This window comes from Papio anubis, chromosome 11, assembly GCF_008728515.1.
Source record: "Papio anubis isolate 15944 chromosome 11, Panubis1.0, whole genome shotgun sequence".
Lineage (NCBI taxonomy): Eukaryota > Metazoa > Chordata > Mammalia > Primates > Cercopithecidae > Papio > Papio anubis.
The window spans coordinates 29,313,199-29,335,838 of record NC_044986.1 but is presented as its reverse complement, the minus strand read 5'-3'; the positions used below and the strand labels follow the sequence as shown (position 1 = coordinate 29,335,838).

Below are 22,640 nucleotides of genomic sequence, written 5' to 3'. Positions count from 1 at the left end.
AGCCCTGGGATCCCATAACACGCTTAGCTCCACCTTACATCTCACAAAATAGAGGACAGGGAGATCAGGGGTTAACAGGAAGGCTGGAGGAAGAGGAATCTGGGGGTCATAAAGAAGCTAAACCCAATGCTCCCGTAAATCCTTATCCAAACTTAAGGAAAGAATTAGAACAACGTAAGAAGGACATTGAGAATTTCCCTAGTCCTTCTAAACAGCAGATGTCTAATATGTACCCTCTTAGAGAAGTCCCTATGGGACAGGGAGAAGTTGGATATGTAAGTGTGCCTCTAACAAGTACTAATGTTAGAAATTTTAAATAGGAAATAAGGCCGCTCTTGGAAAAATTCCTCAGTTTAGCAAAGCAGCTAGATCAATTTTTAGGACCCAACTTTTGTACTTGGGCTAAGATGATGTCAATCATGACCATTCTGTTTACTGGGGAAGAGAGGGGAATAATTAAAAGGGCAACCATGAGCATTTGGGAGAGACAGCACCCTCTCGGGCAAGGAGTCCAGCCAGCTGGGCAGAAATTCCTAAATGCAAATCCCAGATGGAATAACAATAACCCCAAAGATTGGACCCAAATGCAGGACCTAAGGGAAAGAATAATTAAAGGGATTAAAGAGTCCACTTCAAGGACACAGAATGTCTCAACACCATTCGAGCTCCAACAAGAAAAAGAGGAGACTCCCTCTGCATTTCTGCAGAGGCTCAGGGATCAAATTAAAAAAAAAAAAAAAATCAGGATTAGATCCAGAGGACCTAGTAGGGCAAGGCTTTTTAAAGGTTAATTTTATGACCAAAAGCTGGCCTGATATTACCAAGAAACCGCAAAAAAAAAAAAAAAAAAAAGAAAAAAGAAAAAAGAAAAGATGGATGGAATAAAAAGTCAAGTAAGGAATTAGAAGGTTTTTGTTAAAAGTAAGAAACAAAATTAGAAAAAGAGAGAGAAAGCCAAAGCTGTCCATCTTGCAGACAGACAGAGGGGAGCCACAGCATGGCTCATGCTGGTGCCCAGAGAGAAAGAGTTAAGCTGCTGACCCTGAAGGCAAGGGGGAGCCAGCTGTGCAGCTGCAGGTGTGGGGGCGCCAGGAGCCGCAGAGCCGAAGCATGAGATAGAGGTGGACAGTGTGAGAGAGCTAACGTAAGTAAGCTGTTAACATGGCGAGTGTGCTGGCGCCCAGAGAAAGAGGAAGAAACTGAGTGTGAGGGAAAGAGGAAACAGGGATGACAGAGACAGAGAGATAAAAAAAAGAAAATAAGCGAGAAAGACACTGGAAAAGACAGAGATCAAAGACACAAAAGGTGAAACTGGGGAGAGAGATAATGTAAAAGGGAAAAAGAGTATGAGAGGAAGAGAGAGAGACAGAGAAAGAGAGAGGGGCCATGGAAGACGGGAGATGGGGAGACAAAGGTGCAGGTAGACAGTGGCTGCCACAGCCCTGCTGGTGGAGGGGAGTCGGAAGCTGATCCTCTGCAGGGCCCTGGTAGTGAGCACCCCACATCAGGTCAGGAATATATTAAATCAAAGAGTTGGGAGATGGTAAACTAATTCCCAAATTTTAAAATATGAAGCCATATTATTAGAAAAAGATAATTTAGTCTTGACAACATGTATTTGCTTGAATCCAGCCAGCGTCTTATGAAAAGGAGAGGAGAATAAAGAGGCATCAAATCATAACTGTTTGGATATCATAGAATGTCAAACTAAAGTGAAACCAGACCTTCATATCAAACTAACGTGAAGCCACCCCAGTACATGATGGGATGAGAGTGTTTGTAAATGGGTCATCCCAAGTAATAAATGGTAAAAACACAATGGCTATGCTGTCATTAATGGAAACAATCCTTATGTGAAAAAGGGAGATTACCCAATAATTGGTCAGCCCAAACCTGTAAATTACATGCTCTTAACCAGGCCCTAAAGCTTCTAGAAGGCCAAAAAGGCACTGTATATACTAATTCCAAATATGCCTATGGAATAGTACACACCTTTAAAAAGATCTGGACAGAGCGGGGCCTAATAAACGGCAGGGAGAAAGAATTCGTACATGGGGAACTGATCAAACAAGTTTTAAAAAGGCCCTTGCTTCCAGTAGAGGTAGCTGTAGGAAACACTCTAGAAGCTGTAGGGAATAGGCTCACAGATAAAGCTGCTAAGCAAGCTTCCCTGGAGGAAGAAGTTAGATTGTTTAGCCTAATCCCAAATATCCCTAAGGTGATATTAAAACCCAAATTTTCTAAAGAGGAGGAGGAAGAGCCGGGCAAGATAGGGGCCACTCAAACTGAGGATGGGAGGCGGGTGCTCCCTGGTGAGAGAGAAATGATAAGCAAACCCATGATGAGAAAACTGATGTCCATACTGCATAAAGGAAGTCACTGGGGTCCCCAGGCCATGTGTGATACAATACTCAAAAATGATGGGTGTACAAGTGTGTGGGTGTTGTGTAACCTGCCAGAGAATAAATAAAAAAGTAGTTAGAAAACAGACTACCGGAGGAAGACCTCGTGGGTCAAGGCCATTTCAAAGCATTCAAGTAAATTTTACAGAAATGCCCAAAATAGGGAGACTGAAGTATCTACTAGTACTGGTAAACCACCTCTCCAGCTGGGTGGAGGAATTCCCCCTCCCAACTGCCACCGCTGGGAACGTGGTCAAAATAATCTTAAAACAAATTATACCTAGATTTGTCTTGGTAAAAAATATTCATTCAGACAATGGGAGCCACTTTACCTCAAAGGTGCTAAGGGGAAATATGGAAAGTTTACACGTTAAATGGGATTACCACACCCCTTGGCATCCCCCTTCCTCTGGAAAAGTAGAAAGAATAAATCAAACTCTCAAAAAGCATATTATTAAACTAATCTTTATAACGAAAATGCCTTTAATGTCTCCCAGTAGCACTCCTTAGGATTAGAACAGGCCCAGGCAAAGACTTGGGACTGTCCCCTTACAAGTTATTATGTGGACTCCCACATTTAGATAGGACTACTGATCTTCCTTCTATGGAAACCAAAAACCAATTTTTAGAAATTATATACTGGCCATATCCTCCACCCTGTCATCCTTTAGGTTAAAAGGACTTCGAACTCAAACCCCGTCTTTTGAATTCACAGTTCACCACTTCCAGCCTGGCAACTGGGTACTAATTAAGACTTTAAAAGAAGATAAGCCCCACCCAAGCTGGCAAGGTCCCTATCAAGTGGTCCTAACCACTGAAACGTCAGTGCAAACAGCTGAACGAGGGTGAACTCATTACTCTCAAGGGACTGGTAAAAGAAACCCCAGAAGGAAGGGAAAAGGACAAATGGAAAGTGTATATATCACCTAAGTAACATTTAAAGCTAACATTAAGGAAAACCTAGAAGAGAGCTATAAGCAAACCCCTTCATTAGGGGTGGATATGGTTAGGATTAGTCTTCACACAAGGGGTAAAAGAAGACCTGAGTATCAGATAGGGCCCAGTACTAGGGGTGGAAAGTAGGGAATATCCAACCAATCTAATAATCAACATAACTAAAACCTCTATCCCCTAAACCATAAAATTCAATGCCTGCCGAGTCTTACATTGTGGGAACTTAGGAAACCAAAGGCAGCTGTCACAAGCAAACAAATATCTATGCCCTAAAACAGGTTGCTATTGGGGAAAGCCCTGTGCTAGCTGGAATGAGGTTTGGTGGGCCCCAATTTCAAGTCTCACTTTCACTATTCTCTGGGTCTCTGAGTCCATTCTTTGGGTTTGGAGGGGTAAGTTTGTTTCTCACACTCCTCGGCAGCTGGGCTGTCAGACTTACCCGACTGGGAGCTGGCTGTCACAATTTTGGTCTCCACAGTGCCTTTCTTGGGGATGGGGAGTGTGTTGGAGGAATTCCGGGTGGGGCTCACACTTGCGGATCGACTCCCTTTGAGCAAACGCTTAACATCATCCAATTCTGTCCCTGTAAAAGAATCCACAGATGTTTCTGTTAAGTCCAGTGTTCTTTCCTGAGTCCCTGTGCAATTTGGGGAACATTTGTGGCATTCTGACTACTAGGGAGAATGGCATCTGTCTCACACATTGGGACTTTTTGCTTGGCTTTATAATATTCACATTTTACTAACGAATAGCACTTATCAACTTGGTACTTTGTCATATTAGCCTCATAAAACTTCTCCGTCTCACAGGAGGTCAAGGTGCCTGGGAGATATTTCCTAATTAGACTGCATCAAACATCACAGGAATGATTCTGTGGCTAGAAGACACTATCATCTAGGATCAGGCAGTTAGAGAAACAGGTCCCTTGAAACAGATGCTTCAATAGCAGTCTCATCCCCTGTGCAAGATCCTGGATGTTGGATCCTTGACCTTGTATGCTTGGGGCTGTCAAAAGGAATTTGTGGGCCATAACTCCTAAACATTATGCTGTGTTCACGTGTAATTTAATTCCAAGTCTGTCTGGCTGATTTAATTTGTAGCAAGGTGAAAAGTGGAGCAAGCTCCCTGTGCCTCCCACACAGGAAGCAGGGAAGCAGGAGAGGTGGGAGACACCATGCATGAGTAGTGCATGAGAGGAGACACAGGTTTGTAGACACTGTATGCTGAAGGAACTCTCAGCCCCAACTCCCTTCGCCTCACCAACCCTAAGCCTGGAAGGATTCAGGTGAGAAGGTGTCAGGCCTGGAGTCAGATTCCACAACCCTAGGTACTGAGCTCTCTGGACAAGCACCCATCTCTGTCCTGAGCCACTGACCCTACTCTTTCTTCTCCTACTCCTTTTACATGATTGCTGTCCTAAAGTTGAGCTCATTTCAAAACATTGTCAAATACCTCTAGCAAGAACATCAGGTATCTAACATAGTCCATCGACAGAGATGGGGTCTCTGACATTTGAAATAAAGTTTGAATTCTTACACTCTACTACTGACCCTTCTCTAATCTATCCCATTGTGTCCTTACTTTGAACCTTACTTTGAACTGTTCCTTCGATGTCTTGTGCAGGCTCCTCCCTTTGAGCCGAACTGATCCACTCTTCAGTTTCCCTTCAGGTAACACCTACCCCCGGAAGGTTTCTCTGGCCTGATCTCCATGGGCTGCTGTGGAGCTGCTCCTCGCTGTTCCCTCACCACACTGAGTTGTGATGGTTGGCTGACTTACTGTCTCCCTATTAGTCTGTGAACTACTACACAGCAGGAACCACGGTTTACTCAGCAGCTTAACTCCAGCCACCTAGCCCAGAGTCCAATTCACAGAAGGCCCTTAAAGATGTTTTATGATTGCATGCATGCACACACACACGCATGCACACACACACACAGCACTAGCCCTGGATTTCTGGACCCTTTCTTTTCAGCGAGATCATGACCACTTACATCGCGTGGATGGGGACGCACTCTGCAGTCGAACTCGAATTTCGCTCTCTGTACAAGGGAAGAGATAGAGAAGGGTGTGAATGAAGGAGCTTAGATCACAATCCCTGACACTGAACTCCTAGCAGCAGATGACCCTTTAGGCTGCTCTGACATTTCTGAGTTCTGGAAACAGGAAATCTAGGTGTGCCCAAGAAGAGTGCTGCTTAAAAAGGGAGACCTCCGTACCTCCAGCAATTCCCCATTCTGCCAACTGCACACCTCCCAGGCAGCTGCAGATGTTCTAATAAAATTCCAGGCTGAGCAAGGAGGTTCCAGTACAATTAGCAATGATCAACCCTCTCCCCATCATCCACCTCACGGCTGCCAAAACCAAGGTTCTCTCCTGCCTCCATGGTCTCAGGCATTGGCAAAAGATTCTAAAAACCAGTGTTTACTTGCCATTTTGGCTTCTTCAGAGATGGGAGGGGCAGGAAGCTGGTAGTTAACATTATTAGTTAGCTTCAGGTGGAGAATTTGCATCTTTCAACTATCAGCCTAAAGTTGTGGGTGGTTGGCATACTCCTAACTTCCAAGTTATTGATGATAATAAGGCCCATAGGAAGTCTAGGTGGGTCATTGTGAAGAATTCTGCCTTCAGCTCAGCCCTAACATGCTGCCCCCAACCCTGCCCAAAGTTTAGCAAGGGTTGCTTCTCCCAGGATTGTATTTCTCTCCTGTATCATTGTCTAGATGACTAGATTACAAAACTGTCCTGGAGCTGTTTATCTCCTGGATGAATTTCGAAAAAAAAAGGTTGGGGGGATTTTGCTCATCTTTTGATGTGTAAAGGCAATTAGAGCATATCTTGTTAAAGTCAGCCAGGAGACCAGAAGTGAAAGCAGATGTGGTATCTGCATCTTCAGATGATCCACAGCAAGACAAATGATGCTCCACATTGTTATGTGTTTTGCTTCCTGCCTCTACGTGCTTGTTAGATTACCGTCAAAAGCTACCCTTCCCCTCCCGATAGAGCTGGGCGGAAGATTCCCAGGATTCTCTAAGCTCCTTGAAAGCAGAAAGCATGCCTTGTTTATTCTTCTGTACTCCTTACACTCCCTGGCTCAAGGCTGGACACACATTAGCTGCTCAGAAAATACTTGTCGAATGAATTGGACTGAACCCAGTGACGGCACTCACCTCGTGTTTGACTCCGTCCTCTGGTTGAAGAAGATGCTGAGAAACAAAGAAATGCAATTTTAGGCATATGTAAGAGGTGGCATGCTAAAGACTTTTGACATGGAGGTAGATATATTTGGTGAGGGGTTACTTTCATAGTGTGTCTAAATCCAGATAGAGACTTTTCTGAATAGCAGTTGCTTAATAAATGATGATCACTTAGCAACAGCAGAGAATGTTTTGTAATGCCCTAGTACATTTATGATGTTAAATTAGCTAAATGAATATTAAGTTAGCTAACATTTTGAAAGTTAAGTTAGCTAAGGTAATCTGTTGGGGAGCATGGTCCATTTGGACTGGCTGACTACACTGATCAAATGTATCAAAAAGCTCCCAAGTCTTCCCTTTGATTTTTTATTCGAGACTGCCATGGTTTCCCCACTGTAAGCAAATACATAAAATTATAATCATTGTATAATCAATGATCCTGGTATCAATTCATATGCACAGTGAGATTGCAAGAACATGGAACAAAAACTTAAGGCCAAGTGAAGACACGGCCTGGAGGTTCATGAAGCACACACAGTTCCCTTGAAAGCAAGCAATAGTGGAGGTGCCGGGATGCCTAGCACTTGTGTGTTCTACTCGCTGCTCTGCCTTGTGGGAGGCCTCTGTGCATCTCCTGGAAAGAAGAATCCCTACAATTATTGCTTGGCCTTAGGGGCTTATCCATCCAAGCCTGAGCCTTATATATAGCTTACCATTTCTATAGTGCCATGAGCAAAGGCTTATGACAGCAAGTTTATGTGGTTGAGAGTCCCCTTAATATGCTTCAGGATAAAGAGCAAGGGAAAAATAGGTCAGCAGGGGTCAAACTCCTTTAGAAGAATCCATTTAACTCATGATGTCCCCTACTCCCACCACTTCATCTCCCCCAGGGATTTTCCTAGAGCCTCGTTTGACCATTTCTTTAGAAAATGAGGAGGACATACCAAATTCCTTCCGAGGGTACTCCGGAGAAGAGTTGCCACTGGAGCTCCCTGGAGAGGGGATAAAACACTTAGAACAAATGGCCTCTTAGGCCCATAGAGCTTCCAAAAGGGGAGGCAGTGCCTGTTACTTCTTTCTGGACCTCCACAGCCCTCAGTGTTTCAGGGGGGTGAGGTATGCTCTTCAGCATGCATGTCAAAGGAGCCAGGCTCATGATGTAAACACGACCCATCATGGCCCTGGTCGCAGCACTTTACTCTGGTCAAGGACCTACTTCATATGAGGCAAGGATGAACAAAGGAGAGCAGCAGGTTGTTCTTTCTTTCTTTTTTGTTCACTTCCTCCACCGGGCTTGCCCTGTGCCTGTCCTAGAGCAAGTGATCTGCCCTGATCAAGTAACCTGCCTTCAGCACCAGGAACCTCTCTGACCTTGTGAGGCTTGTCCCAAACGTGGACCCAATTAAAATGAAGGTACAAATCCCTGGTCAGGCCCAACCTCAGAAAGCACTGTGATGATGCAATCCACCTCACCTGGATTTGGGGCTTCCCAATGGCCGGTAGCTCTCATCCTGCAGCAGCAGGAGGGAGTCTGCTGTGTGTGTGGGATGCCAGCCCGCTGTAGTCATTCACTAGAGTGTGTGGGCCTTACTCCTGCTTCTCCAATACCAGCACCCATCTCTTCTCACCATTAAACTCCTTGGCCACCTGGCTGGTCAGTTTCCCACATAAAACTGCTACTGCAGATCACCAGGAACTCCAGGAACCTTAGTAATGGAACCCAGGTGTCTTCTTCTACGACTCCTTCTTGACCCTGAGCACTCTCTTGTGTTGACCTCAGCATTGCTGCATGTTCCTGGTCTCCCCATGTCCCTAAAAGACTCTTCCTCCTCTCTCTGTTCTCTGGCTCTTCTTTCTCCTTATTCCCTCCACTTTATCTTTCTTTGCTTCCTTCAACTTTTATACTCTCCTTCTTGGCAAACTCCTTTAGTCTTCTGATTTCCTCTAACACCTCTCTGCGAATGGCTTCCACCTGGGTATCTGGGCCCTGACTTCTTCCCTGAACTCAAATCCTGCATCACCCACTGCCTGCTTGCTACCCTCGCCAGAGAGCTGGGCAAGTGGCTGTACTTCAGGATGAAATAGCTGGATTCATCAAGTGGAGTCATCCATCTAGTTCCCTGTTTCAGTTGTTGGCACCACCAAGAACCCAACCTGTGTGTGAAGCCTTCTCCTTACATCTAATCTATTGCCAAACCTGTCAATTCCACTTCAGTGATACCTTCCACCTCTAGCCCCTCACCTCCATCATTATCAACCTGGTCCCAGCCAAAATGTCCCTTCTCTGGATGACTGAGGAGTTCTTTTTAACTTGTCACTGTGTTTAGTCTCTTTCTCACCAATTTTTCCAACATATGGCTTCCAGAGTTCCAGTCCTGGACCTCAAATATGATTGTTTTGCTAAAAACTGTCTGTGGCTTCCCATTGCATATGGAATAAAGTCTAAACCTCTTATCCCAGCACTGAATCTGAGTCCCTCAAACCTTTTGCACATAAGTACCCCTGAATTTCCGACTTAAGCCCCAGGCTCTCCTGGCTGTCTTTGCTTATGCTGCTGCTCCCACAGCTTGGACAGCCCCATCTCTCCATCTTTGGGTAACAAACTCTTACTCATCATGAGGACCCAGCTCAGATGTCACCCACTCCATAGAATTTTCCCTGATTTCCTCAGCTTAAAATGATAATCTCCATCTGCTTTACACAATTGTATTTTATCTGTCATCTTAACTTGTCTATTAGACTATAGGTCCTGAAGACAAGATCCACGTCTGATTCATTTAAGCATTCATAAAGCCTTTCTACACAGTGTTAAACACATAGCAGGTGCTGGATAAAATACTAGTTGGAAAAGTAACTAAATGGGTGAATGAATGAATAAATGAGGTAGTGAATGAATGAATGAAGTCTTCAAGTAATGAAAGTCCATAAAAGAAATGAAGGAGGAGTGGGGAGAAAGGTGAGGGGCAGACACAGGTGCCCAGGATGTAAATCTTCAAAGAATGAGTGAAGTTGCTTGGGGAAGAGAATGGTTCTCTTGTATGGTTAGTGGGACTGATACCTTCATACGCATGGCGGGTAACGTGAGTTTTCCTTTCAAAGGTTGAGCCTGGGGAGTTGGGCAGAGTGGAGGCAGGTGAGTGAGCCCTCCTGTAACTAGAGGTGGAGGCATGGCCTCGTGTGCTTCCAGCTGCAAGAGGGGAAAAGCATAAGTTTTCAGTGCTTCAGCAGAGAGGTGAACCAAATGGTTACTGTGACCCAACTACATTAACCAAGTACACTCAGGGAGGGCTTTCGGGAGGGCACAGCTGAAAGGGGCCACCTCAGCATTCCCCCAGCTGTTCATAAATGGAAAGGTGGAATTATTGCCTGGGAAAGTCCTTCCTGTGGATGGTTACCATGCATGGAAATGGAAAGGATTTGGCAGCATTTTTCTTGTAGACACTGCTTGGAAGGACTAGAATATAATCCAGCTTGGAAGTGTGCCTCAACAGGTAAGGGCAGGTGTTTCTTTTGGTCAGCCTGGCTGTTCTTATGCCTTGGGGCTTCCTTTTTAGTTTTACTTTCAAGTATTTTAAATGGCTTCAGGGGATATCTGGGTGCTTCTTGTTTTTGTTTTGTTTTGCCTTGCTTTGCTTTGTTTTGTTTTAGTTTGAAAGAGTGCTTCACTGGGAACAATGGGCCTGTGTTGGATGCTTGCCCAGTGGAATCTTGCACAGCATGGGATCGCATGTCACCAGCTTCCCTTAGCACAGTAACCCAATCGTTAAGTTTCTTTTGTTGTTGTTAATTCAAATTGTAAACCCTCAGGCGTGCACATCGTTCTCTAAAGAGATGGCTTAAAGAGAGTGATTTAGTGGGGAAATAGCTACCTACCCATGAAGTCTTCTTAATTAATGATAGTTATTTATATTGTGGACTTAATGAAAATGGATCTGATTTTAAGCAGGCTTCAAATGCTGATGATTTATAATTTACACTCCCATTCTCCACCCCTGCCGTCCAATGGCTGCGTGTTATTTAGGTAACTCTTGGGGGCATTTGGAATGGATGACAGGTGATTGTAATTGTCCCTCTTGTGCACTGATTCAAAATCGTGTCTGCCCTGTGTCCTGTGTAGGACTTTCTTGGTGTCTCTCTCTTTGTCACCCATTCTTCCCTGACCCGTTGCACCAGTGGGCACTCACTTGAGTTTATGTAGCCGCTGCTGCCATGAGTCAGGCTTTGTTTCTCCAGCCGGCTCCCTCCACCAAAAGAGCCTGTTTTGGCATAGCCATTGCTGGTCCCGCCTTCTGCCAGGAACAAAAGCAGGTGACAGTTTCAGGGTGGAGTCAGGCCAGAGGATCTCCTGTCCCCCACCATGTGGAAGCCTTCCCTGGTTTTTCACCAGGACCTTCTTAGTTTGGGGTCCCTTTCTCACCTACATTATAAGATGCAAGCTGCCATGCTCCAGTTTCATTGTTTTTTGTTTTGTTTTGTTTTATACAAATATCTAGAGTGAGTATTCTACCTGATTTAAAAGAAAAGTCTCCTGGGTGGAATATAGCAAGTTGCATATTAGGAAATTTTAAATATTAGAAAAGGCTGAGCGATGAAAGCTCCTTGAGTCCAGGACCTGGTTGGGCTTGCTTTTTCTGAGTGCCTGGTCAGCACCCAGGCATGGCAGCGCCTAGAAGTGCTGGAAGGGCGTGTGGCAGCTCTGTGTTGCTGGTGGTCCACCTGGCAGCCCATCACTGCTCCAACTTCACCTGCTGGTGGGTGGGCTCTCCTCATCACCAAGGAACAAGGCTCCCTGGAGGTGGGGGCAGGGGGTAGGTTTTGAGCTCAGATCAATATTACAGGAGTGATAGGAGCTCCTGGACAAAAAAAGTAGCCTCAACAAGAAGCTTGACTGGTAGCCCCCAATCCCTGCTCAGGATAGATGAGATATCCAATATTTTAGCATCTGGAATAGGCAAATCTACAGAGACAGTAGATTTGTGGTTTCCAGGGGCTGAGGAGAGAGGAGGGAGAATAAGGAATGACTGCTAATGGTGACCATTAGCATTCTTTTTGCGGAGCCATGGAAATCTTCTAAAATTGAACTGTAACCATGGCTGCATAACTTGGTAAATATACTAGCAATCACTGAATTATACATTTCAAACTGGTGAATTCTGTTGTATAGAAATTAATGTCAATATAGCTGTTAAAAAAGATTTCAAAAGTTTTGGAGCTCACATGGAGAAGGTTACAAGTGTGGGGCCCTTCAAATGTGACCTACTGAAAAGAAAGCTATTGAGGTAATTACTTACTTGGTGGTAAGGATGTAAGTCTTGTGGTTACTGTTTCAGTGACAACTAGAAAAAGACAAAGAAAAGGTGAGTTCTTATGTAATACACTGACACCTTTGGATCTCGGCAAGGTCTAAGCTCTGCCATAGGCTAAGCATATTAAATTAGGTTCGACGTTGATTTTTCTATGCTTGTGCTTTAAGGTGTATGATCTGACCCACTGTGCAAAAAGATATGAGCAATAACAATGGGTTTAATATGCTTGGAAAATAAGTTTATATCTCCTTGGAGCCAAAAGAAGTTAGCCACTGTTTGAAACATGAGTTGTTTTGGTGTTGATGTCTCTCCTTAGACAATTAGATCCAGTCCAGACCTGGTCTGAGGTTGAAGGAGGACCAGGCCCTCTTGTCTCAAGTCACTCTGTTTCTCTGAATTGCTCCTTCCCCATTGTCTCTCAGTCCAGCTGAGACCAACACCCTGGCTGACTTCACTGTGTACTTCTTCATGAATTTGGAGGTGTTCAAGAATATTATGTTTTGTTCTAAAGTCTTCAGGGCAACCCCTGAAGTTGTGGGAAGGAAGGGGGCTCCTGGTAAGTCACATTTGGGGTTTGGCAAAATCAGTGATCCAGGCGCATCACAGACAGACTTGAAGAACCAGCCCCTTGGCCTCTGAAATTTAGTTCCTGTAGTTCTGAGAGATGGTGAATCCATCACTCATGCTCTGACTGTGGCCCTCACTGCTACCTCTGTCTCTGGTGGGTATACAGAAGCCCCTACCTATCTGGGGTTTTTGTTCTTTAAAAGCAAGTTTCCAGTGTGTGTGCTTGCATGCATGTATGCATGCATTCATGTGTGTGTGTGTGGCATGCATGGGCACATACGTGTGGGGAAGGTGGTGAAAGGAGAAAAGAGTAAAGGAAGATGGTGCAGGATCATTTTGTGCTACTTTCACCTGTGCCGCTGACACCTGCTCCATCCCACACAACTCTTATTCACACTGTCCTTCTTCATGCTGCATTTTGCTCATTTAGTTTGGTTGTCCTAGCAAGAAAATGCGCTTATGGACATGCCAGAAACAGTACTTAGTGCATAAAAGGAAATGTTGGCTGGGCGCGGTGGCTCACGCCTATAATCCCAGCACTTTGGGAGGCTGAGGTGGGCGGATCACAAGGTCAGGATTTGAGACCAGCCTGGCCAACATAGTGAAACCCTGTCTCTACTAAAAATACAAAAAATTAGCTGGGTGTGGTGGTGAGCACCTGTAATCCTAGCTGCTAGGGAGGCTGAGGCAGGAGAATGGCTTGAACCTGGGAGGTAGAGGTTGCAGTGAGCTAAGATTGCACCACTGCACTCCAGCCTGGGTGACAGAGCAAGACTCCGTCTCAAAAAAAAAAAAAAAAAAAAAAGGAAATGTTTTTCTAGAGTACAGTGGCAGCTTAATTTGAAAAATAGTCCTTGAGCTTTCACTAAACCTCTCATTGTACAGACCTTTGGTATTCTTTGACACATAAAAATAAATTATTTCCTAACTAAAAGTTTCAAAAGTTTCAAGTCTATGGAGCCAGAATTTTTTTTTTTTTTATTGGAGATATATGAAAATCACAGAATAAGTGAAAGAGTTTCCTGACTTAAAGTTGGTAGGAGGAGAGTTTAAATGTCTCTGAATTTATTATTTGGGCAGTTTCACAAAATAAATGTATCTGTTTTCAATTTTCAGTGTAGAGGTCAACTATGATATTAGTTTTATTTCAACTTTGTCTCTGCAATAACTAGGATGTTATTCGTTTAGATTTCTGTTGCCCTGTACCCCTAAATTTGGAAATGATAAAATAAATTATGGTGAATTCATTTAGCATAATGCTATCTCATCATTAAAAATAAGGGTTATAAAAACTATACATGGAAATGACAACCTTCATCATTCAAGAAAAAGCAGGACATCTTTTGACATAAAAATCAACAAGAACTATCTTATGAGAAGGATTAAAGTCCATTTAGGAACACATTTAAACATGATACAGTGGTTGTGGTAGCATTATTAATGAATTACTTATTCTGTTTCCAAATTTTTGTTACTTTTATAATAAAACACATAAATTTAAAAATTCTGATGCTCTTACTTCTTTCAGTGACTTCAGTACCATCTCTGTTTTTCATGGTTACATCCATACCATAGCCACCTGCAGGAAAAATCAGAAACCAGGATAGTCATATTTATCATTGTTTTTTGTAAGTATAGGTCCCCACTGTTGAAGCTGATAACCAAAAACATGATTTCAAGAATTTAAAGCATGATTCTTTCACGTGAGTATTTTTTACAAGATCATTCCCATTTCTTGTAACACGTATAATAGAGATTAATTTAATAGTTCCACTTTGGATTCTATTTTTTTGTGCTGGGATCTTATTTTTCAGTGTCTAGTTGATCAGCCTGCCCCCTGCTGAGCATCAAGAGGCTTACATAGCAGATTAGGTGTCCTGACCTTTGTTTGACTATAAAATCTCCATTCTTTTCTATGGTAATAAATAGCTGAAGGGGATCTGTCAAGGCACTTAGTGCTATCAACTAATTCATTTTAACATCTCCCATAATGTTCAATGTTCTATATGGAACTCTATGCATGTGAGAATTCATGCTTCATTATTTTAGAGTCTGGAGGTAAGAATGGCACTTGATGGATTTAAATCAGGATAAAAATAATTTTATTTGTCATACTTGTATGGAACTTTACTCTTTTTTTTTTTTTTTTTTTTTGAGACGGTCTTGCTCTGTCGCCCAGGCTGGAGTGCAGTGGCGTGATCTCGGCTCACTGCAAATTCCACCTCCCGGGCTCACGCCATTCTCCTGCCTCAGCCTCCCGAGCAGCTGGGACTACAGGCGCCTGCCACTGCGCCCGGCTAATTTTTTGTATTTTTAGTAGAGACGGGGTTTCACCGTGGTCTCGATCTCCTGACCTTGTGATCCGCCCGCCTCGGCCTCCCAAAGTGCTGGGATTACAGGCGTGAGCCACCGCGCCCGGCCTGGAACTTTACTCTTTTCAAAGTATGAAACATTCACTATAATCAGCTCTTGCATGCTTATCTGCAGACATAAGTATGAAAAACAGTTGAACAAAGCCTGTAAAATCTATAGAAGCATGTAGGAAAATACGTATTTGTATTTTTTATATTCTCCCTTCATTCTTACTCTGCTTCTGAAAAAGAAAACCAGTGCAATCTTGTCCACCGTGTCCCTCAGCATGGATGGTATGAGGCAGGGCTGTTGCCAAAGGGCAGTGGGAAAGAAGGCTCAAGTGTTAAACACACAGGAATGCACAGCAAAGTTTCCATCCTAACTGGGCTCTTCTCTTCTTGCTGTGCTGCCTGACCCCAGGTTCTGAAAGGACCTGAAATCAGACTTTCCCAGTGATTCTCTCCCTTCCTCTAACTTTCTCTTCCTCCAAAAGTTTATCTTTTGGTTGTAGTTTGAACTGGGTTCTAGAATGCTGAGGCACACTGCTTCTGCCAGGTGCCTCTTGCTTGAAGAGCTCTCCTTCCAGTCTCTGCCTAGTGCCTTCAGGCTCGACTTACCCAGTAGGCAAAGTGGGCACAGTGCCTAGGCCCACAGCACATTTTGGGGCCCACAAAATGTTTACTTTTAACATCAGAAGGAAAAATGAACAGAATCTAATCTGGATTATGTCCTTCTTTATACCAATGCAGTTGTAAAATAGAATTTTAAAAAGTTTTTTGATGGAGGAAGGGGCCTACAAAGGCAAAAGTGTCTAGGGACCATGAAAGTCATACTGTGGCTCTGGGTGACTTCCCTGATGAAAACCAAGACCAAATGAGACCAGCTGATCAACGATCTGGTGGAATAACCAAGATTCGTACACTTAGCTTCAGGGCCTGGTAAATGTGCCAACTTCTTGCTCATTGGTGTTTCTCAAACACAGCTCAAGGCAAGGAATGAGGCATCATGGAAAAAATCCTAGCTGGATCTGACAAGCCACAGAATGTCTTTATAGGTATGTTTCCTGGAGCTCAGAGGAGGGGCTCCATACGCAGTTTAACAAAGGAGTCTAGCCTCATTAAAGGACAAACCTGGCCAGTGAATCTGTCTGCATTCCAGCTATAACCTATATGACTTATGTCATGCAAACCTACGTGCAACTGGACACCTTCTTTGCAATCCTTTGTTTAAGCATTAATTTGATACCTCTGAAACCCTTCTCTGACTTTCTTTTTAAAAAATAGACAATAAGCTGTGGATCAGGAGGCATTTGGGGAGATTAAACCTTTAAATGCACCTGGCAGTCAGTGGGGAGGTGACTAGCTTTCTAGGATGGTACCTGAATTGATATGAAATATTACCATGAAATGAACTGTTTATAACAATCCACAGAAACTTTTACTTCCTACAAGTTATTGCTTATTTTGATCTTTCAGTGAAAGTTGCTGCTAACAGCTATACATTTGGGATTGGCTGGATGGGTTCCACTTGCAGTCATTTAGGAAGATGGATCATGACTCTGTTTGCTAAGAGTACAGTCTCCAGGCAGCAAACCTGGAAAGTTTTGCTTGTTCTTTCATTATCCAGAAAAATAGCAGGCATTTCTAGGCCCTCCATCTTTTCCCTGAATCCCGACGACAAAGGATTTCTGCAGTAAAAAGCCAAGGGTTCCCCACCTTCCAGATGGCGTGAAGTGATGACCTACTTAGAAATCAGATGCCTTCCTTCAGGGCCTGGGAGCTCCTCATTGGAAGGTACTTTGTGGATGTAACCGGCTCTAGGTAGGTTCAGGTAGATGCCTGTCTCTCAATCTGAAGCCACCCCAATGTCTGTGTGTCCCGCTGCCAATCTGAGGTGTCAGGTAAGTGTTGGGAGACTGATTCCTTTAAACCAAATATAAGAGGAAACTGTCTATAAGTGAGTTATATTAAATGGAGAATGATGGCGTGGCGCACAAGCCTGGACTAGGATCTTCCCATGGGACCTACAGTATATTCCCAGGACTTCTTTTTTACACACTTTAAGTGCTGATAGTTTTTTAAAAGTGTAACATTAGGAAAAGGAACGTTTCCTGCCCAGGAATGTGCCTGCGCCTGCCTATCCTAGCAGGATTCACCAGTGTGTTCATCTTCCCAAAGCCCTACTTAATGGAAGCACTGTCAGATAACATAATTTTTAACTTCTCAGATAGTTGGGCCACTTCACTAGAACTAAGGATGAGCAGATCATTCAAGCTCTCAATTCCAAAATTATACTAATTTCCATCCATAGTTCTAAAGGGTTGCTTTGTGGTTATTTTATAGTTAATGTTTTTGTGAAGGTGTAAAAATGATCCCATGTCACTTTTCTAGGCAAGAAGACACAATTTTAAATCATTTTTCTACTTTTATGAGCTTTTTCCTTTCTACTTTTTTTAAATGATGTCACATCTACCTAAAACTATTCAGACGATGCTGCTGTCTAACATACACACATACACAAGGACAAACCACTGTTAGTGACAGTGAACCATCACGTTAACTGTTTACCATCATATTTGGGTTTAAACCATCACGTTATCTTATTCTAATGACACATGAAACACTTTGTTCTTGATACAACAAAGATAATGAAGAAGCTAAGTATTTTTCTCTCCATCTTTTGTTTTAGGAATGTTTCTATACTCTGTTAGTGAATTGCAAGTATTTTTATAGCTTCTATTACTCCAATCTTTATACGCTTGAAGTTTTAAAACAAAACAACAACAAAATTGCCAAAGTATTAGAAAACCATCCACTGGCTATTGACCTGATAACATAGAAGGGCCCAGCAGTTTGACTCCAGGAAAGCCAATGCCCTGGAGTTGACTGTCTTGGAGGCTTGGCTTTGTCTCTATAACACCCCGGAGATGGGTTTGCCGCTTGCTACAGTTGGCATCCTGGATTGTCATGACTGGGGGCAGGTGGGATAGGGCACCAGCTTTGTGATTATGCTGGTTTGTTTACAGTTGTGTCCTGCCACTGTTAATAATGGCAAATGAAACAGACAATGTAAACACAGACTTCTTTTTGTTTTTCATAATCTGAGAAGGTAGTTAGTTCTTAGTTCTGGTCAGTTTCACCAATCTAAGGAGTTTTTTCCTATCTTTTTTTTTTTTTTTTTTTTGAGACAGAGTCTTGCTCTGTTGCCCAGGTGGGAGTACAGTGCAACCTTGGCCCACTGCAGCATCCGCCTCCTGGGTTCAAGCAATTCTCCTGCCTCAACCTCCCAAGTAGCTGGGGTTACAGGCACGCACTGCCACGCCCAGCTAATTTTTGAATTTTTAGTAGAGATGGGGTTTCACCATATTGGCCAGGCTGGTCTCGAACTCCTGACCTCAGGTGATCCACCCACCTCGGCCTCCCAAAGTTCCTATTCTTTTTTAAGACAGAATCTGGCTCTGTTGCCCAGGCCAGAGTGCAATGGTGCCATCACGGCTCACTGCAGCCTCAATCTCCTGGGCTTAGGTGATCCTCCCGCCTCAGCCTCCTGAGTAGCTGAGACTATGAGTGTGCACCACCATACTTGGCTAATTTTGTATTTTTTGTAGAGTTGGGGTTTTGCCATATTATCCAGGCTGGTAAGTTTCTCTGCAAGCTTGAAGCAGAGCTGTTCATTTTAATTTTTCCTGTGTAAACTCTGATCAGACTCATGTGGATGTTTTGCAGGGCCTAAGAGTAAAGCAGGACCCCTCTGATTCTCTGGAGTACGTCTGTGTGGGGATAGACATCTGTCTTAGGTTAGCTCTGACAGATCTGTGCCTTAGTTCTAAGAGAGAACATATGGAGGTAAGAAGGAACTATTCTGCTTTTCAAATAAATACCTTTTAAAAATCTCACTACGTTTCACAAGTCCACTATTAGACTACTGATTAATTGCTTCTCAAAAAAAGGAATGTGCCAGAGGTTTTGCCTCCACTTCAAAAAGTAAAGTGATAATTTGTCAGTTACCAGTTAACGTCCTCCACTTAAGTATCTAAACTGGTAATTCTCATCTCAAAGTGAATTTTTTTTGGCAGGGGGAAACCCAAGTTTACTCGTAAGAGTATATATACGGGAAACAGTTTTCTTCCTTTTTTTTTCTTCTTCTAAGTTTGATCCTGGAAAATTCCTGAATTAATTAGATCATTTCAAAGATCACACTTTTCTTTAGATTAGAGGTAATTTTACAGCATGGTAAACAGCAATGTTTACCATGTATGGCTTAATCAGAGAGGCCCAGTCAGCACAGGGTTGTTTCTAGAAGGCCCCTTACCTATACTTTAACTTCACCTCTGAGTTGTTCTCTTTGTCCAGTGGAGAGAGAGAGACAGAGGGAAGAGGAGAGCAAGATAGTGAGAGGGGAAACTGAGATTGGAAGAGAAGGAATTATAAGGCCGTATCATATTCTAAATAAAACAACACAAGTCATTTTACAATGCTGAAAACAATACAGAAAGATCTTGCCTCTAGACCCCGCTATGTTTTAACCAGCCTTCTCCTTTTCCCCACTTATTTCCTTTGAAAGACCTACCCTAAGCAGAATGCATACAACAAAGTCATCTTTTATAACCAATTAATCACTTTAACCAGAATGCTAGAAACTGCAGAACTTCATCTTCTTTTCTCCAATAAACACTTACTTTCTAAACAGCAAACCTTACATCAAAGTCTCAGAGAAAGGCAGAAAGGTCAGTCTTCCTGTTTACTTACCTGGTTTGAGGTTTTGAAGGAATTGGAAACAACTTTGAATAAATCCCCCTCTCTCTTTCTTCCCCTGATGTTTTCTTCTAGAAATTTGCAGTGCTCACTTTTTTTTTATCCAGACCCCGCCAAGGTGTGTTAAAGCTGAGTGATCTTTCAAAAATGTTCACTTCTCTTTCTCTCCACCTTGTTTCTTTCAACTCTTTGCTTCCAAACAAGTCCTGACAAAGGTGTGTCGTGGTTTACAGCGTTACTCCACCCTTCCAATTATCTGACACTTGCTAGATTTAAAAAAAAAAAAATCTGCCTGCAGGAATCAAACTTTACTGGAGGCAGAAAGCTTCTCCTTCCAGAATTCCAGATTAACTGTTTATAGGCCCATGGGGAAAAGGAAACAAAAGACCAGCATAAAGGAAATGCTTTTTTATTGCCTACCTTCTATGGCTGGAGAACTGCCACAACTTTGTGGCAGTACCCTTTCTCAGTGCCATGGGTACTGGAATCCCACTGCATGATTCAGGAGTGGTCTAGGCACATGGATGGCCTGTGGTCCTAGTGCCCAAGCCCTAGAGAAACTGAAGTTGGCAGGATTTATATTCAAGATCTCTTTCCCCTATAGATGTCTTTGTCCTCTTTCCACTCTTGTGACTCAAGGCAGGTCAAGCCCATCTGGAGAAAATAGTTGGTGAACTAATTCATAATATGCTAATGACTGAATGTACTGAGCAATTGGTGGGGTAGGGGTTCATTTTACAAAAGAGGCAACCAGATATAGTGATGCTGACCTAAAAGAGTGACATGTTAGTGATGGAATTTTAGGCATTTAGCCACCTAATAATGGAGAGAGGTGCTGTTGGGGAGTGATAAGGACCTTCCTGACCACATAGTCTCCATACACCTAAAGACATGTGTGGGCTTCCAGATGTCCTGCAACTCCAAGTACATCCTGGGGACCTTTAGATTTCCCTAGATGGTCTACTTGCATCAATCAGGATAATTTTTGTGAATACCTGGATAGCATCTGGCTTTCCAGGGGGCCCAAAGACTAGCTTGAGACCCTTGGTGTTGGTAAAATGGGAAGTCTGACCCTGGAACTCACTCAGGCAGTCCTTTGAGGCCATAGCACATTCCTGGCACCCAGCATCACAATGGGATCCCCAGTTCTGAGGCATTATCCTAAGATACTGGAAGGGAGCAGTGGGGCCCCTACGGCATAGCACTGACGTACGACTGCACCTTGCTATTGTGGGCACTGCATCCCATGGAAGGGTAGCAGACCACGGCAACACCTGCGGGGCTCTTGCTCCTAAGCTGCCCATATTCCACACTGGAGTATGCATTTCAGAACCCTTTCAATGATGCAGAATTTGACACTGCTTTCCCCAAATAAATACTCAACATGTCTTCCATCAGTCCTATAGGAGAAGAACACTGAAGGACCCAGAACACACAAAGCTTTCAGCATAAAATAGACATGACCCTGCATCATTTATTCCTTTATTCATGAATTCAAGAATTAAACAAAAAGATATTGGCTCCTGCTTGGAGCCAGGCATTAAACTATGTGCTAAGAGTTTGGTGGTGAAATATGGACATATTTCCTGTGCTTATGGAGTTCACAGTCTAATGGAAGAAGACAGGCCTTACATAATATATTAGTCGGTGAGGGTTCCCGTAACAAAATACCACGAACTGAGTGGCTTAAGCAACACAAATTTATTTTTTCACAGTTCTGTGGGCTGGAAGTTGAAGATCAATGTGTCAGGAGGTTTGATTTCTCCTGAGACCCCCTCTCCTTGGCTTGCAGATGGCCGCCTTCTTGCAGTGTCCTCACATGGCCTTTCTCTGTGCATGCACATCCCTGGTGTCTCTCTCTGTGTGTCCTAATCTCCTCTTCTTATAAGGACACAGTCAGATCGAATTAGAGTCCACCCTGATGGGCTCCTTTTTACTTAAATTTAACTACTTCTTTAAAAACCCTATCTTCAAATAAACTCACTGAGACACTAGTGATTAGGGCTTCACATATGAATTTCAGAGGGACGCAATTCAGTCTATAACAGTTATGTACAATATATAATTGCAGATTGTATATATATATATTATAAGAGCAACTGCAAGAATGTGATAACTATTATAAAGAAAGTGTACCGACTTGAGGCCAGGAGTTCAAGACCAGCCTGGGCAGCATAGCAAGACCCTGTCTCTACTGAAAAAAAAAAATAGCTGGGTATGATGGCATATACCTGCAGTCCCAGTTACTCGGGTGGTTGAGGCAGGAGAATCACAAGAGCCTAGCTGTTCAAGGTTACAGTGAGCTATGATGGCGCCAATGCACTCTAGCCTGGGTGACAGAGCAAGATCAGAAAGAAAGAGTACTGGGTACTATGAGAGCATAAGAAGAGACATAATCTTGGAGAGGAGTGTTAGGGAAAGTCGTGCTACATAAGTGATAGGTGAAGGTTGAAAAGAGATCAACACAGGTGAAGGGCAGGTTGGAGAGTGTTCTAATATCTAGATGGAGCAAGAGTCTCTGAGAAGTCTCTCAAGTGGAAGCTGCATGGTGAGATGGGGGAACAGTGATGAGGCCAATTTGCTCAAAAGCATCAAGTGAAGGGAGGCAGGCAGTGAGCGAGAGGCTGGCAAGGGAGGCAGGACTAGATCACACAGGGCCTCACAGGCTGTGGAGGGACGTGTTTTGGGTTATGTGACAAATGTTCTTAAGTTGACATTAAGGAGCAACTCGCTACGGGCACTGTGTGGGTGTTCGGATTATTGATCCCAGGAAAGAAGAGCAACTGCAACTAATGCTTTCTAGAACTACTGTGAGGCAGATATTTTACATCCATTCTCTAACACAATCCCCACAATGACTCCGAGAGGTATGTACCATTATTATCTTCATTTTATAGCTGAGAAAAGTGAAGTTTGACTGAGTAACAGGCTAAAGGTCTTCCATCTCGTAAGTGGCAGAGTCTAATAGATTCCACTTGACTCTTGAACCTTCATTTCCTGCCTTGTGTATTATTAAAATTTAAGTCTGCTCATAACTGTGAACTGAAAGAAAATAGGCAATATTAGAACAGATCAGGCTGAGAGCAAATTATAACTAAAAAAAAAAAA

General features: G+C 43.3%; 1 protein-coding gene across 1 annotated transcript in view; it reads right to left on the bottom strand.

Moving 5' to 3' along the window:
• COL17A1 (collagen type XVII alpha 1 chain) overlaps nucleotides 1-21,714 on the bottom strand; it is a 58,208-nt gene extending 36,494 nt beyond the window's left edge. Inside the window, exons 1-9 of the mRNA XM_009215313.4 lie at nucleotides 19,527-21,714; nucleotides 13,946-14,005; nucleotides 11,845-11,889; nucleotides 10,738-10,842; nucleotides 9,612-9,740; nucleotides 7,498-7,545; nucleotides 6,527-6,562; nucleotides 5,351-5,398; nucleotides 3,796-3,939 (exon numbers count right to left, since the gene is read on the bottom strand). Of these exons, the coding sequence (XP_009213577.3) occupies nucleotides 3,796-3,939; nucleotides 5,351-5,398; nucleotides 6,527-6,562; nucleotides 7,498-7,545; nucleotides 9,612-9,740; nucleotides 10,738-10,842; nucleotides 11,845-11,889; nucleotides 13,946-13,994 (604 nt within the window). The 5' untranslated portion in view covers nucleotides 13,995-14,005; nucleotides 19,527-21,714. The remainder of the gene's footprint in view (nucleotides 1-3,795; nucleotides 3,940-5,350; nucleotides 5,399-6,526; nucleotides 6,563-7,497; nucleotides 7,546-9,611; nucleotides 9,741-10,737; nucleotides 10,843-11,844; nucleotides 11,890-13,945; nucleotides 14,006-19,526) is intronic.
• Between the last annotated feature and the right edge of the window lie 926 nt (nucleotides 21,715-22,640).